Source organism: Rhamphochromis longiceps, linkage group LG8 (assembly GCF_057381845.1).
Source record: "Rhamphochromis longiceps isolate RC_006_pf linkage group LG8, R_longiceps_female_GT1.1, whole genome shotgun sequence".
NCBI lineage: Eukaryota > Metazoa > Chordata > Actinopteri > Cichliformes > Cichlidae > Rhamphochromis > Rhamphochromis longiceps.
Window position 1 is genome coordinate 24,878,631 of NC_140564.1, and position 17,052 is coordinate 24,895,682.

At 40.5% G+C, this 17,052-nt stretch overlaps 1 protein-coding gene across 1 annotated transcript in view; it reads right to left on the reverse strand.

The window, feature by feature from the left end:
* Window positions 1-12,607: 12,607 nt before the first annotated feature.
* The window catches only part of chst15b (carbohydrate (N-acetylgalactosamine 4-sulfate 6-O) sulfotransferase 15b), a 40,099-nt gene continuing 35,654 nt past the window's right edge, over window positions 12,608-17,052 (reverse strand). The window contains exons 5-8 of the mRNA XM_085416677.1: window positions 16,871-17,027; window positions 15,476-15,632; window positions 13,932-14,079; window positions 12,608-13,386 (exon numbers count right to left, since the gene is read on the reverse strand). Coding sequence (XP_085272803.1) covers window positions 13,187-13,386; window positions 13,932-14,079; window positions 15,476-15,632; window positions 16,871-17,027 — 662 coding nt within the window. The 3' untranslated portion in view covers window positions 12,608-13,186. The remainder of the gene's footprint in view (window positions 13,387-13,931; window positions 14,080-15,475; window positions 15,633-16,870; window positions 17,028-17,052) is intronic.

The window sequence follows — 17,052 nt, forward strand, 5'->3', positions numbered from 1 at the left end:
GGTTCATTACACATAACTCATGTAGATGGACAGAAAACTGCAAAGGTTGCCTGGAAATCACTCACACCTGAGACTGAGACAGCCTCTGAACGGAGGCTAAAGTGGGCAGAGGCTGCAGGCTAATCACAGAAGAACAGGATCTGGAGTGGGTGGACAGCTCAGGGCTGGAAGACTCTGTTCAGCTGGCATAATCCTTCGCCAGCTAGGCAGCCATTCACTGCTCGCCCACTTCTCATCTAGACTACACCCATCCTGAGCCGTATGGGAGGAAAGGAAGGAGGGATGAGAAGAAGGCATCCAAAAAGGACTATAAAACTTTACTGAACAGGCTTTGAGACAAATGTCAGCCCTTTCTGCTAAAGCAACCACAACTGTCAGTGAGTTTCTCAAATGCAGGACCGCACCGTGGCTGTGATGCCTCTGCAGACAAGAATGTCTTGTATTAAAAGCTGGTAACATGACAGATCGCTTCTTTGAAACAGCCTCTAGGATTTCAGCTTTGATTCTCAACAAGTTGTGTTGCCCAGTTATTTTTTTTGTAACTGAATCTAACTAAAAGGAAGCTATATTTTGTTTTACTAAACGCAAAATAGGCACGCAAGAATTAAACAACCCCCTTTATCCCTCTGCACATCAGCTGACTCTTTATCTTTATTCTCAGGCACATCTTTCTTTTTATTTTAACATGGTGCACAAAACACGCTCTTCAAATATTTACCACAGGCGTCAGTGCATTATAATATTTGTGACATCAGTGGACAGATCATTTTGGCAGTTTCAACAGGTTCACCTTGCAAAGTTTCATATAAGAAGCATTAGAAACATTTTGGGGGAAATGGCAGCTTTTAGGATGAGGTTTGATTAAGTAATAATAATTTAATATTATGAGAAGAGAGTGTGTGTATGTGGACTAAAATGAAGGTGTTTGGAGTCTGCAGAATTATCTAGGTACTACTCCACTTGTCTTTGTGTTTTATTTTCAAGCTCCTGTTGTTTGCTTTGAAAATTAGTTTTCGCTGTTGTTGCTGTGCAGCTTTCAAAATGAAATGCGGATAGCAAAAAGGCCCAACAACCCTTATGTAATCTTCCACTTCATTTGTTAGTAGAAATGTGACCTACAGAACGGATATATTAGAGCGTAGACGCTATTTAATCTTGGTTAACATTTATTAAAGCATGAAATGATTTCCTAAACTCGACGTCAGAGTTTAATATACCTGATCTGGTGCCGGCTTATCAAACAGCTGCTTATCAGGCTGTGAAGTATAGAGCAGCTTGAGGCAGGAATGTTGTGACAATAGCTGTCTTTCTCAGTGAAGAACACCCAAGGTAGGAGTGATGGCCTCTGCCTCTCTCCATAATCTCTCACAGGGAGAAAATCCCCTGGCTGAATTCTCATTAACTGGGCGTCAGTGCCTAGAGTGACAGGTTAGAAACTCAATGGCAAATTTCTCCCTGCTGCTGCTTTGTCACTATGTAACTGATGAAAAAGGGGACACTGACTTGAGACTGTGAATCCAATGGTACAGTAGGGCATGGTAAGGCCAAGTTTGGTGGACAGTGGTAATTGTAATGAGTGCTTAAAATGGAGAGTGCTTTGCTTTTCATGCAAGGAGAGAACCTCATTAATGTTTTAAAGTCTCACACAAAGAGGCTGAAATGTATGCATGCAAACACCTTCAGTGATCATCCATCAAAAACAACCTTGGATGTGCCACACTGGCTTGTGCCCTATATTTCTACTAAATTCACATCCAAAGAGTTTATCCTGCCTGAGCGGGACAAACCCACCTTGACCTATTTATTTATTTACATGTAAAACAAAATGTGATATGACACATTTATAGATCCAAAACAGGGCATATTGCAACCTTGGGATTTACTGCTTTAAAGTATGTACATTTCATTAGGAACGACTCTCAAATCTTGGCACTACGTCTGACAAGCGGCAAGCTAAAGCTGAAAGCTAAATCACTGAAAGGTAAATGTGTTCCACACAAGGATGAGGCTGGTGCTGTCAGAGTTTGAATGTAAAAGCGGTGCTATATTAACCCAAATGACGCAGGAATACGATAAGTGCAGTAGAGCTTTGACACACTTAAGGCTTGGAATGCATATTAGAATGATCATATTTAACAATCCATAAAAAAAGGAATGTCTGCCACATAAAAAAGTTTAAAAAACTGTGTCTGTATCACTAAAATTGGCGAAATTAAGTGGTGAACATCTCTCATCACAGCATAGTGTGACAAGAAGGTAACAGCCCAGTGCTGGGTCTTAGCAATATTTCTTCTGTGTCCATGGAAACTGTGAGAAATGTGGCAATGGTCAATTTGCTCGACCAGCACACATGCAGAGCAGTCTGTTTTGAGACTGGAGGTCTGTGTCAGCTTATGTTTTCATGGTGTCCTTCATGGAACTCAGCTTGTTTCACCACTCAAGATGCCAGCAAATTTTTACTGGTCTGATTATAGCCAATAGATCCAATGCTTAATCTTGCTTTAGGTAGTGGGATCACAAAAGATGGTGAGATTTCTTTGCTGTTGTGTAATGCTATAATGAATGAATGAAATGAAATAACACTCCTCTCTATTTTTCACTTTTATTTGATTTGAACAGATGGCTTTAGCCTCTGGATATAAAGACAGTATAGAAATACTTTAGAATTATCTTAATATTTTAATGGCATGTAGAAGATGACTTATGTGGTTGCAAAGATAAGTCAGTGACAAAATGAACCTACTTCTCAACTGATTTGTGACCTCGGTAAGCAATTTCCTAATTACCTCCACCTAGGTGGTTATGTTTTTGGTACCATTTGTATGCGTGTCTGCATGTGTGTCACACTGTCTGTTTGAAAACAAGGTAGCACCAAAGGTTTTTATTGAATTCTGTTACATCTTTGTTGGGGTATAGAGTGGGATCATGTTAATAATCCACTAAAATTTGACTTACATCCACCAAGGCCCTCAACTAAGGTCACCTTAATGATTTACTGGTTGAAAATTGACGCAAAGCCTTATAACTTAGAAACTATGCTTCTTACAAGAGTAGTGTATATTGTAAACTAATCGAAAGAGTTAAAATGTCATGTCACATTTGACCTCTGACCCCTTTTTTAAGGTCAATAGTTTGATCTGAAGGTCAAATTCATAATAATGCTACACAGAGCTATTTAAAACAAAGTTTCTTACTGGTATTGTTTGTACTGCCAATATATGGGCATATAGGGAATTATATATGTGGGTTCCTCGGATCTCACTTTACCATTTCATATCTGCCTTTCTTTAAAAAATAACTCCACAATGTATTATATGTTTGTTTATGATGAGGTGATTAAGAAAATGGATGGATGGACTGATGTGATGACATTCAAATGATTCATTTCTTTCAGTTTTGTTTTTATTTATATATTAAATCAAATTATATTTAGTGCAGCATAGTGGCATCTTTTCCTAATCTTTATAATGAGAATATTGCTAAAGGAGAACTGCCCCGTCTGGACTGGAGCATGAAACGTCCTGCAGTTTCTATACACAGCATTTCAACAACTTTGAACATTGCTTTGATTGCTTTTTCATCTGGATTATTTCTAGAAGCTGTCAGCAGTTAATTCTACCCGTAAAAATACACCCCATTTCTTAAAATTAGCAGTTAGTTGGTGCAAAGAAAAGTGAATACTCATAATTCATAATATAATATTAGTATTATATGCAATTATACATTGTTTATAGCTTATTTCTACCATGGTTAACTAACTACAATACTTTCAGGGCTAAATATTACTGACCTCAATTAAAAAATCTGTTAAAGTTACTTCTTCTAAATCCTCAAAGCAAATGTTTAAACTGGAAGTGAATAGTGGTTTGTCACTGTGTGTAGTGTCTGGTTTATTCAGGCCAGCTAAATATACTTGGACATCTGTCTTTCACACTGGGTACAAACCAGTCTTTTGGTTTTCTACTTTCGCATTGACTGTGTTTTCATACAACAGCACTGCGTGGTTACTGTAGAAACTATTACATTTATTTTATTTCTGCAATTACGTGAAATTTATTTCTGTTTTTGGTTTGTTAAGCTCAGAATGTCGCCCCACTGGGGACCTGTAAAGCATTTTTATCTATTTATCACATACTCAGACCTCAAGCTGTTCTTCAACAATGTCAGTTTTATAACACAGTGGCCTGGAGCCTGTTGCTGTGCTGATGTGTTTCAGCACAGCCGCCCTCAGTTTCCTCCCAGAAAAGATTCCCTTCCTGAACACCTGTGTTTCTAATTCTTTGTCTAAATCTGCCCTGGCTATGACTGGGGCAGATTCCAGCTGGATGTGACCAAAATAAGGCCAGATGTTTACATCTAATGTCAGTGATATAAAGAGAGAGTTTTTTGAATGAATGAATGACTGAAACAAACTGGTTTAATATTGCAGCTGCATCCAGTGAACTGATACTAAAGCACTGTTCAAGAGTGGGCACCTCTAAGGACATGTGTCAGTTTTGCTTCAAGACGAGGATCCGCCCAGACACAGATGTAACCACATTAGAATTCTGTGCTGTTCTCAGATGCTTGGCTAGAGTCTGATGTGAAAGCTAATGCAGAGCAACGACCATAGATCCAGTGAACCTTGTTGAACAATGACACAATTTCAAGGGCACAAGAGGCTCAGAAGAAGCAAAGAAGTAACATCTGGTTTAACACATTCTCCACTTTTAAGAATTTGCCCTGATTAAAAATAGCTGAAGTGACAAATATGCCATATGGAGACTTGTCAACACTAAACAGAACCATATAAGGACAAGGAGGTAAACAAGCATGAAAGGCAGTGGCTTCCCTTATTTGTGGAGAAACGGCTTTCTAACAGTGCCATCGTGTCTTAGCTTAGTTTAGACTATGTGGAGAAAAAAACATAACCAGGCCAATCAGTAATAACAATCTCTGCCAAGGACCATTTCTATTTCTATGTGTGTCCAAAACAGATAAAACTGCATAGCACTGTATATCACAAGCAGATGTTTTCAGCTGAGCCCTTCCAACAAAATCAGAAAGCTGAACAGATCTCACAGGACTGTTCTGTTTAATATTATCAGCTTACTTTTGCATTCTTGTGTATACTATTAAAAAAGTTAACTGATTAATATTGCTATATTTTACCTAACTGAGGCAATGGTTTTATTTTAAAGATTGCGTTCCTCAGTCTCTCTAACGTCAGTGGGCATAACTGGGCCTCACACAGCCTCTTCAGATACAACTGGCAGGCTATCAGAGCACTCAATTAGCATGATGGATTGCAAATGTTTGTTGCATAAGCTTGTTTATCCAGTCTTTCTTTCTTGTTGTCACAAGAAACTCTCTGTGGCACTCTCTCTTACAGACAATAGAGACACACAGAACTGCGATTCAAAAGAATATACTTTTTCTTTTTTTTCTCAGCTCATTTCAGGGTATGAAGGATGGTTATGAGCAAGAATAGCAGCAGTAAGGTTCCTAATATAATTTTATACCCAGTTGGTCAAAAGTCTGAAGGTCTAACATTAACTTAAAGGACCACTATAGCATTAAGAATCCCGGAAGATCCGGGACAGTTTAATTTGACAGAAGACTAAAGAGAGCTGAGAAGGACAGCAGACAACTTGGAGGACAGCAAAAGAGTTAAGAGATATTTGATGAGAAGAAACGAAAAAACGATGGTGTAAAACAGGGAGCCCTCGCTGCTAAAGCCCTGCTTCGAAGCTTATCCAAACTGACAGAGAAGAAATGGACCTGGGGAGAAAAGGTCTCCCAAACACATCTAAGGTCCTGTAGTGAATATCATAAATGTGACCTGAAACACGATGTCTGCATCGTCATGCTGCTGGCATACACCCCCAACTCCTCTTTTTTCATGTTTTCCTTTTAGTCAACAAATCATATAAAAGAACGTTTTAACTTCTCATTATCTTCCAACCTTCCTAGCCTGTCTGTAAAACTTAGACACCAGCCCACTGATTTATACACAAACCTTTGCTTCTAACACAAAGTGGCAGTGGGGATCTAACATGTGTGCAGACTGACTGAAAATAAGAGAGTGGACGCATTTATAGTAAAAGACAAAAAGCATTAAAAAAAAAAAAAGTGTAGCAACTTGTCTCATTCACATGTTTTTTGACAACAGGTCTCATCATAAAATTGAAAAATCGTATTTTGATGCTGCTACTATACCAGAGCTATATATTCACTCACAGGACATGAGGATATCTGTTTTATTTGTTACACCTTTCTAGTACCAGGATTCATAGACTCAACAAGGTGCTGGAAACATTCCTCAGAGATTTTGGTCCATATTGACATGAGAAGTTTCTGCAAATTTGTAGGCTACACATCCATTATGCAAATCACCACATCCAAAAGTTGCTCTGTTAGATTGAGATCTGGTGAATGTAGAGGTCATTTGAGTACAGTCAATTCATATTCAACCTGATGGGTACACTGCTCATAATCCCAATGTCACAGCAGAACTTGAGACTCATTAGACCAATCTTCCAATCTTCTATGGGGTCCAATTTTGGTCAACCCATGCAAACTGTAGCCTCAGTTTCCTGTTCTTAGCTAACAGAAGTGGCACCCTGTCATGGTGACTAGGCTGGACTCAAGTGCAGGACTTAGAACTGTTCAGACAGAACAAGGTTTATTTACAGCAGTGGGTGGAATAATTACATATGTACAGTGAGAGGGAGAAAAGGGGTCCAGGGATTCCAGGTGTAGGTCCAGGGTTGGGGAACAGTCACGCTCACAGTCCTCTTCAATCCGCTTGTGAAAAACACACACTCAGTCCAGATGTCCATACCTTTCCTCACTCACGCTCTTGCTCAACCAAAGGGTTTCCAGGGAAGGCAGGCTGGGGTCCAGGTAGGTCTGTGCAGGAGGAGATGGAGAACCAACAATTAGCCGCAGAACCAGGGAGCACAAGGAAAAATATCATGGAGAGCTGGGCTACACTAACTGAAAATAGCACAACAATCCAGCAAGGACCAACACTCCACTGAGGCCTTAAATGGTGTCAGGGGCAATTAGCCAGAACCAGCATCAGGTGAGTAGAAGGAGAGTGAGGCTCCAGGAAGGCACAGGTGTCCAGACGCCACCCTAGCAGAGAAGTTGAGTAACACATCTACAGCAGAAGCTTGACACACCTGGTATGGTCTTCTGCTGTTGTCACCAATCACATTCAAGTTTTGACATTACATACGTTCACAGATGGTTTTCTGAATACCTTGGCTCAGTTGTTCCTCTGAGCTTTGACATTAACAAGGAATTATCACCCTGAGAATTACTGGCCAATGGATATTTCTCCTTTTCTGACCATTTCATTGACTGTGTGGGAAAATCCCAGATTAGCAATAACGACCATGCCATGCTCAAAGTCACTTGAATCACCTTTCTTCCCCATTATGATGCTCGGTTTTAATTTCAGCAGGTCATCCTGACTACGTCCATGTATCTGCCATAAGAGGTTAAACAGGTGTACCTAACAAAGTGAGTTAGCGTATATCTACCTACTGCATATTTCTATAGTAATTTTTTTACTGATATTGTTCCATCATATTCTAAGTAAACTACTTTATGATTTATGACACTATTTCATAATTAAACCACCCTGCATACAACTGAAAGCTAATAATGTTGCATCCGGACAGTATGGAGAAGAAACAATTATAGAGCCTTTGATGCTACTAGCTAACTGTTTGCAACATTTCACCAACCTGGAATCTGATTTTCTTTTTCCTTCCTGGGATTTTAGTGACCACCTTTCCTGAAGGAGCTGTGGGGAATCACGTCTTCACGCATGTAAGTTTATTTGCTAATATTTATTTGTAATACGTGTTATGAGTTTCTTGGTGGCTTAGCTTGGAGTTTTGTTAGTAGCCGCTAGCACTTGCAGGCCGGTGTTGCTGAACCTCTTGCATGACGTAATTCTGGGATTAATATTGCAGTCATTTATGAATTATTACACTTATTTTAGTTAACTTTCTATGTTTTGGTCTCCTATTTGTGCACTATAATATTTATGTTATTGGTTTGTTTGAGTATGTTTTGTGTTGTTTCATTTTGCTGCATATTTCCTGCTGTCTTGTTTTTTTTTTTTTGGCTCACAACACTAAAGGACAGTAATATGTGTTGACTCTAGGAATGGAAATATGACAGCTTGTGCTAGAATATTTCACCTGATGCTTATGTCATCTAAGAATCAGGCAAATAATAGCTCAAAAATCCAACTTAGACCAATGCTACTTGATACTCTATATTTAGCTGGATTCCTTCCAACCCTCAGTGTTTATGTGCTGATAATTATGCTGATAATATATTTTCTAGATGTTATAATATCTACAGCTGATGCTGATATTATTATTATTATTATTATTATTATTATTATCATTATTATTATTATTAATATTATTATTATTGTCATCCAAAACATCCAAATTAAATTCAACCTTGTGCACCCAATTCTTGTTTTCTAAAGTTATTAAAGAAGAATTATTGCACCCTGGAAAAAGAACATCAATAAAAAAAAATCAATAAAAGCCCAAAATTGCCTTTCATGCCCATGATAAGTGTATGTTTCATACTGTAGTCTACATACTGTTACATGCCCGGGTCGTAACTTATGACCACAACCCACATGCACATTAGTGCACTGTATTTCCCTTATAGTCTTTGTTGCCCTTTGCCCTGCTATGCTTGCTCTGTCCAGCTCTTCTGCTGCACACTGCAGCATTTCATAAACTCCACCTACATCAGCAGGATTCATCTGTGGGCTAAATTTCAAAGTTCCCCTGAGCTAAAGTTTAAATTCCTCATTCTCCAGCTTCTGCAGTGCTAGTTTTAGTATATACCTGTGGGAAGTGTTGAGATCAGAACCTAAATGCCAATCTGTTCAATGTTTGGTTATTCATTAAGAAAATTGAAATAGTGTGATCTAAGTGTGCATTTCAGAAAGTCTCTTCTTCAGTTTCTTCTCAGTCACTGTAATCTGTATTCCAGATTAGGATGAAAGATACTTTGATAATATTTGTGAATTCAAAGACAACTGAAATTGGTTGGAGGCTCTCACTAAAGCCAAACTCCTTCAGCCAGTCATATACACATCCAACTCTAAACACAGTATGCAAATGACTTGGAGTCACTATTTTTCCATTCAGATTGTCTTGATTTCAGTGAGGATAAAGTAGCCAAAATTGCTGGCACTTCGGGATTGCAGAGTGAAAGGGCTGCATTACCTTTTGAAAAACAGCAGCGAGAAGTAGAAGATCTCATGTCGTTAAACTGTTAAGCTCAAGTTTCTCATAGCTATTTGGGTCAAGTTGTCTTGAAGTTAAGATGGAAAACTACCACGGAATCCAAAGTACCATCAGGGTGTACACCCCACCCCTGGCGTCGTTGCCCACCTCTCAATGTTAAATACACGTAGACATTGAGGGCTAGCAGGAGGGACCATGCGTTTACCTGCTGCTCTCTGGCAGGTAGCTCCATGCCCTCCTGGGTTTTAAATGCACCTTAGAACACACATGCATCAACACTACAATGAGCGGGTGGAGGGAGGTTTGGAGTCTTCTCTCACCCCCATTCTCTGCGACCTGCTGGAGCGGGGGGGCTAGGAGGAGGAGTTGGCCGTCCGACTGCGGTCTGGAGTGTGGGGCCTCCCTGCTGCTGCGGAGTCGGGGCGGTCTGCCTCCCCCCACCGCAGGGAAAAGGGTAACACCACCTGGGTCTGGGTGCAGTTCCCCCCTCCAGGGGCAAGGGTACCTAGACCCGGTTCGTAGAGTACGCTTGGGGAGTGTGATCGTGTGTACAGCGTCTCTTTATGTCTGTCTCCACATTGGTTGAGTGTGGAGTAAGTGCATATGAGAGCATGAGGGTGGGAATGGATGTTTGTATATGTGTGTGCCTGTATGTCTGTGTCTATATGTCAGGTTGGGTGTCAGACGCCACCTCTCTGGGGACATCTCAGGCCCTCCCTGCCAGTGGCGGACTCCCTCAGACATCGGTGCGTTGGTGGTTCTTTGTGTCTGGGGGTGGGCGTCTAGGTACACACCGGCTCACTCCTTGGCCTGGGGCTCGCTCGGGCCACTTCGGAGGTGGGGTGCCCCCGGCCTCTCGGCCTGGGGCTTGGTCACTCAGGCACGGCTGGCTGCCGGCGGAGCTCACGGGCGCGTCACTGCAACTCCCCCTGGCTTCTGCTCCACGGCTGCTGAGTGAGCCCTCATCTGGGACTCTCCTCAGCTCTTACTGAGACAGTGGCGCGGCTGCCCCTCTGTTGGTCTTCCTTGGTCTCTCGTGTTCTGGGGGCCTCTGGATGTCTGGAGTTTTGATCTCTTCCATACCTGCTTCATGCCCTGGAGGACGGGGCTGTGGCCCCCCCCCCCCCCCCCCCCCCCCCCCCACGCCCTCTAGCAGATCATTACATGAAGGAACCTTTAAAAAAAAAAAAAACAAGCGCGTCCATGCTCACAGGTGTACACACGGGTGATCACACCCACAAACTACACCCTTTTTGGCTCCTACCTCAAAGCACACTGTGTTCTGTTGATCTTATGTGCTGCACAATAATGTTTAATATTTAGTATTTACTGTCATATTCCCATATATCATTGTGATGTTGTTTATTCTATTACTCTTGTTCTCTTCTGCTTGTTTTCTTTTTTCTTTCTCAGCAGGTGATCCAGGTGATTGATATATGCATTTTTTTTCTGCTCATTCTGTTGGTTTTTGTCTTTTGCCCTTCTCCCCCGTCCCTCTTCTCAACTGTTTCTCTTTCCCTCTTTCTTTCCCCCAGTCAAGTCTGTCCCGTATTCAGTAAGTGAAAATAAAATAAACAATAAAAGGTGAATCAAATGGACCATTACGGCAAGGCTGGGATGGTCAATTTGGTAAAGTAAATCCGTTGGGTATCTTTTCTTTGCCTTTAGACAACAATTCTGATGGCAAAAGAGCCAAATGGGACAGGCAAAAAAAAAAAAAAAAAAAGATGGAAAACTATAAATATTGTCAGGAAAGAAAAATTACTGCATGATTTTTCTGTTTTTTTTAACACATATTCAAAATCGAGGCACATTTTCTTAAAGCATCACAATGTTTAATAATAATATTCTCATTAATGATGGCGTTAATAATTGCTGTAACTTACTAAACGTCCTGCTAAAATCGAAGTTACAATTAGGTATAGTTAAGTCTTGTCTGCCCTCTGGTGTAGAGAATAGATTGTACTCGAATTTCATTTTCACAGTCTCATATTTTCGTAATTGAAGTCATGCAACATTGTTTTAAAGACGTGAAATATTGTTTTTTGGGGGAATTTTTCTGGCAATATTTTGCTCCTTTGTAGGTGTGCTTCTGTATAAACTGTGAAATTATTTGCATTGTTAAATTAATTTGAGCTATGTGTTTCAGCAACACTCTGCAGCTACAGAAGTCCAAGAATAAACAATGCTATCAATCAATTTTCCCTCGAGTTTGGGCCTTCCTCCAGACGTTGGCAAAGCGGTGACTCATTCAGCACCACTTATTAAAAGAGTATTTTTTTTACCCTAGAGAAAATCCAAAAGTGGAGGAGTGGACATTGCAATCGTCTACATGCTGCTTATGATACTGATGACCCGACAAGACAGACTGCATGTAATACTGTGCAGTGCTCTGTATGATTTGGTGATGTTCAGTACAGGAGCTCCACAGGAGACTGTGCTGTCTTCCTGCTCACCTTGCAAACCTCAGAACTTCTTTGTAAGTTTGATTCATGCCACCTGCAGAAATACTCTGATTACTCCGCAGTTGTTGGATGAGGTTGGAAGTGGAATGAGGAGCAGTACAGAGCACTAGTGGATAATTTTGTGGAGTGGTCTTGAAGAAATTGTCTTCTGGATGCAAATAAAGGACAGAGGACAGCTATAGAGCTTGTGGACCAGAAATGCTGATGTGGCGGAGGAGCACCTGGACATCCATGTCAGCAGCAGGCTGAACCAATACAGAGGCTGTATGCCAAAAAGGTACGAACAGGCTCTTCTTTCTTTTCTATAGAAAGAGATGATTTTTCAATGTGTACAGCAAAATGTTGGAGATTTTCTATCAGTCTGCTGTGATCAGTGTACTGTACTTTGCTGAGGTCTACTTGGGGAGCAGCATAGGAGGTAGTGACTCCAGCACTGGTTAACTAATGAGGTAGGCTGGTCTGTGACTGTACAGAGCCAGCCCAGAAGCTGTGATGGAGAGAAGGTTACTGAACAAACTGTTATCCATTATGGATTATCCTGACTCTCTGCACCTCTTACCGTACAGGCAGCAGAGCACCTTCTCTAACAGACTGATTAAGCTCTGCTGCAACAAAAACAGATACAGGAAATCTTTCATACCACATGGACTATTATGCATAATACAATATAACTATCTGGCAGGAAGTCATCTGCCAGATAATAAGTCCTTCAATTTAATTCAGAAACTATTTCTTTTAATTTCCTGTTAAAATCTCTGCTAACATTTAACATGAGACAAACCATTGTATTAATTTTGAGGATAACATATATTCCATTTCACATCTGTGTTTTTAACCTTTTAGTCTTGAATGAGGCCAATTTTAAGACTGCAGCTACACCTTCTTCACAGTAGAGGGCGCTGTTGTTTCACTAATCCATTGTGCCCCTACAAGCTCGTTTCACTATGCCATATTTACAATCCTTCTGATAAAGGTACAATCAAAGTAATTTGTCTCTGTGAGTATAGCTATCTTGGAAGAAAAGGACCAAAACTAGTAGATCTCATCTTTTCTCATCTCATCTTTCAGTCCTGTCGGACATCTTCCTCTTTAAATTAATTAAACATAAAGAGACAACGTAATATCTTCAGTTTCACTATTTAATTTTGGTACATCTGGTTAAAAAAAACAACAACAACAATCAGGGCCAAGAACAACTCAACTCTCGCTCACACACTCTCACACAAAACCACCACACTTGCTTGTGCTATTTTTCTATCGTTGATTCATCTCTGCTTTTATAACTTAAAAAAATAATTTAAATAAAAAAACATAGATTTTATTGTTTTTGTTTTTTAATGGGCACTTGAGAGAGATGAAGTCCAAAGGGGCTGGTTGACACATCAGTGGTATTTTTTTTTCTTTCTTTCTTTTTCTAAAATAACAGGAGTTGTGATGTTGGGATGTTCAGAGTTTAGAGTTATTCTCCCAGAGGAAGGAGTCATTCTGCAGCACTTTGGCCAATTTTTCATTGAACGGTGTGTAGAAGTCCCGCAGGATGTCTTTAGTGATGGGCAGCATGGGTCCTAGGTTTTTGTCAGCTGGCCTCCTGGTGTTTGACGCCGGGCTTCTTGTGATTTCTGACTCAATTTCTTTTGTCAGCGGCCCTGTGAAAAACACAGAAACATTTCTTTCACACCCCCTCGTTCTGGTCCACTTATTTTGATTTTGACGCAACACTAAACAAATGGAACAAAATAGTGAGAAAGGCAAAAGATTCTCTGGAAGGTAATCACACCTTAGATGGTGTTGGCAGCTCTTTGAAGAGCTAAGTCTGAGCTTTGGGGCAATTACACTGTGGGATAAACCAGTGAGTTCAGAGGAAGGAAGCTTCCACAAAGCTGGAAGGGGCTGTTTTTGGCTGTCATATTCATACACTCAAACCTGTGTGCGTGTGTGGTAAACTGTTCACGATTACTCCTAAGTGGAGATTTTATACTCCCGTATTCTGCATCGACAGATTTTAATTATATCGTTGCATGCCATTTTAAAGTGACATTTGTTTGCACAGGTTTTAGGTCGACGCAGTCGTTTTTCTAATAATCACATTCACTGCTACACTACATATCCATATTTGTATGTATCTAGGGCACTGTTTGGAACTGTACTGATCAGAGTCCCCATGACTACACTTACTCACTTGTTCACTTACCCAGGTTAAGGAACTCGAAGACTTGATGCATTGTGTATTTCCTGTTAGAGGCATGGTCTTCCAACCTTAGGACCAGAATTTGTTTCCTGCTGAAGATGGTCAGCCAGTCCATTAAGTACACAATGTATAAGCCAACTTGCAATCTGACCTGAGGGCACAGAAGAAGAAAGTCAACATGAGATAAGAAATTCCTATGCAAGGCACTTTTTCTTAGCAAAGTGGTGCATGCATCCTCTTCTTTAAGGAGATAAACAGGTGGAGGGAGGAAATTTTAACTGCTTTCTTTTTCGTCTTCTCCATGAATTCGGCTCAGTGATGCTAGATGCTGTGTAGGCATGTAAATGTGTAGTGTTTATTATTTGAAGTGAGAGAGGGAGATAAGAAAGAGGGAAACCTGCATCATCATCACAACCAAACTAAATACTTTACGGCCAAACATTATATAGTATTTCAATTTAGTTTTGCATCATAATAAGGTGATTTTCCCTCTTTTGTAAAAGTGCAAATTGAAATAATCTAAAGATTTAATAATCTTTAAATTATTTTCTGGTCAAAACAAGTATTTTAAAGATCTCAACTTGGGCTCTGGGAACACAGGATAGACGTTTCTTTTAATTTTCTGAGGTTTTATTTGAGACGTAGATTAAACCACTACACAATTCATCAACCCCAGAAATAAATGAGCACACTGATCTTTTGTGAGATCTCATCAAAGCATTTGCTCGTAGCCTAACCCTTGTTGAAATTGATTTTTGGATTCCTTTGTGACAGTTCACTGCAGAACAGTAGGTGTGCACAAAATACGCTGTCCTTTCGCCTTTTTAGCGAAAATTGAAAGGCCATTTAGAATCGATGATTACAAGCCAGCTCAGCAATTCCTTCTTTGTTAAATCAATTTGGTACAACAGTTTAGGTCAGACGTGTTCTCATGCTGGGGTTTATTTGTTTTTTTTCTCTAAGACACTAATCCAAGCTCTAAAACCTTTATCAAGAAACCACAGGCATGAGAGTCTGCTGTAGGGACAGCTGTAATGCTTCTCACATGGGCTAATAACTCTTATAGATATTTGCGGATGAACAATTAGGTCATCGCTAGAGAGCAAACATGCTTATGAAGGGCCATAAAGACTGTTGGAGAACCTCTAAATACAAGGCAGCATAAAGGGAAAGCCAACAGAGGACAATCCTCATCCCCATCTCACACAGTCTGCCTCAGGGTGCTATGAGAAAAGCTGACCTAACACCAGCCCGGGCACTGGCTGGCACTAATACGTGGTCCATGAGTAAGAAGCAAGTTCACAGGAAAACGAGCTTTTGTAGTACACAAAGAGGCTTGAGGTGTTGAACTGCTCAGTGGTCCCACAGTGCTGCCAATCCTTTCCATTAAGTCTGTCCTGCGAACTTTAGCGTTTGCTAATGAAGCACGGACTTCTCTCCATCTGTCTTTTCTTACTTTCTTCGTTCCCACCAGCTAATCAACTGGTCACTAAGTGCCACTTTTCAGCGGAGCTTTGAGACAAAAGCAGGAGGCGGGGAACACTCACTGGCATGGCGTTGTTGACGGTGGTGTTGTACACACAGGAGCGCATTGTGAACTCCGTAAGGCACCCCTCAAACAACTGCAGTGACTCTGACACCTTCTCGTGGAAATCCTCTGCAGACTTATTGGCACTACCAAAGTAAAGGTAGTCAGAGTACAGCCTGCAAGACAAGAGACAAATTTGAACATGGAAAAGACATCTCATTATGTTTCAGGTTTTTGTCTTCAAGCATTTACAAGCTGTAATATCACAGATATATTTCCTCTTCTCTGGTATTTTTAATATGTCTCCTAATTAAACTGTAGACAGTCATCATATTGGTCCAGCAAGAGGAATCCCCAGTGCCTCAGCCTCCTCTGACAGCAAATTATTTTAGCTTGTTAAGCCAGCCAGATGTTTATTGATGCTGGCACTGGTCTTGACTCTTATCTCTGTCATCTTAGTGCTTCCATTATACTTCTGTTGTTCTCTCTTAAAATGAAAAAAGATATTTCGATTTTAATTAAGCTGCCAGATTAAGTGACAATTAAATGAATCAAAATAATCATTTGGGGTTCAATTTACTAAAAATTGCTACTCTTGTTTGCTTTCAGCCAGCCCTTGTGAAAGATTTCTCTCTGTAATTAATTTGATCAGTCAGTAATGGGTTCCAGAATTGACAGGCCTTCACAGAGAAACCCAGATGTCCAAATTAGGACCTACAATTTGGTATTTTGTCGTTTCCAGTCAGTCTGTTAATGTTTTGTATTTAGGCTTTTTTTCTAAGTCAACCAAAAGTATTCATAGTGAACTCAACTCAGTTCTTAATGGTTGACTCTATGACCTAAACATGTTTCTGCCCATATGTCAAATGAGAATGAAAGGGAATTGTGGCGACACTGATCCATATAAACTCTAAGTTGCAATTTAGTTTGAAATGTAAGATCGTATAGAGGAAATGCGGTACAGGGTGTAAACTGATCTCACCTAATAAAAATGACACAGCTAATCTAATTGAGCATGCAACTCATTTTTTCCTAGAATTGTTTCGGGGGAGAGGTTCCACGGGCCACGATTTGACAGACAGAAGCAATTACAGAGCATGCTTAGACATTCTCAGAAGTAAAAATCAACATTAACAGCGTTAAGAACCCTCCCCACCCCCGTCTAAACACATTATCACACAGGCATTCAGCTGTAAGGTCTCCACATGTCTGATAAAGGCATCATAATGATACTTTTGTAGCAGCCTGTCTGAGTAAAAGTCAACACATCTCTTGTGACAACAGGTCTTTTGTTTCTTATGAACCTGGAAAATGTCTGTCTGTGTCAGCAGTGTAAACACTTATGATAGGGGTGCAAAGACATGCACATCAGAACTAGATCTGCATCATCGCTAGCAAAGCAGATTTCTCCCACCTTTCCACTGGATCCCTGAGCATGACAATGAAGCGGGCATCAGGCTGCAGGGCATGGATGAAGTCCTGGATAAGGAAGGGAGGCTCTCCCTTTGTTGTGTTGTCATAGAAATATACCCAAGCGTTGTTATCCCACATGGTGGATGCGCTGGCTTCTCCTGGAAAATACAGCCACAGTGCTTC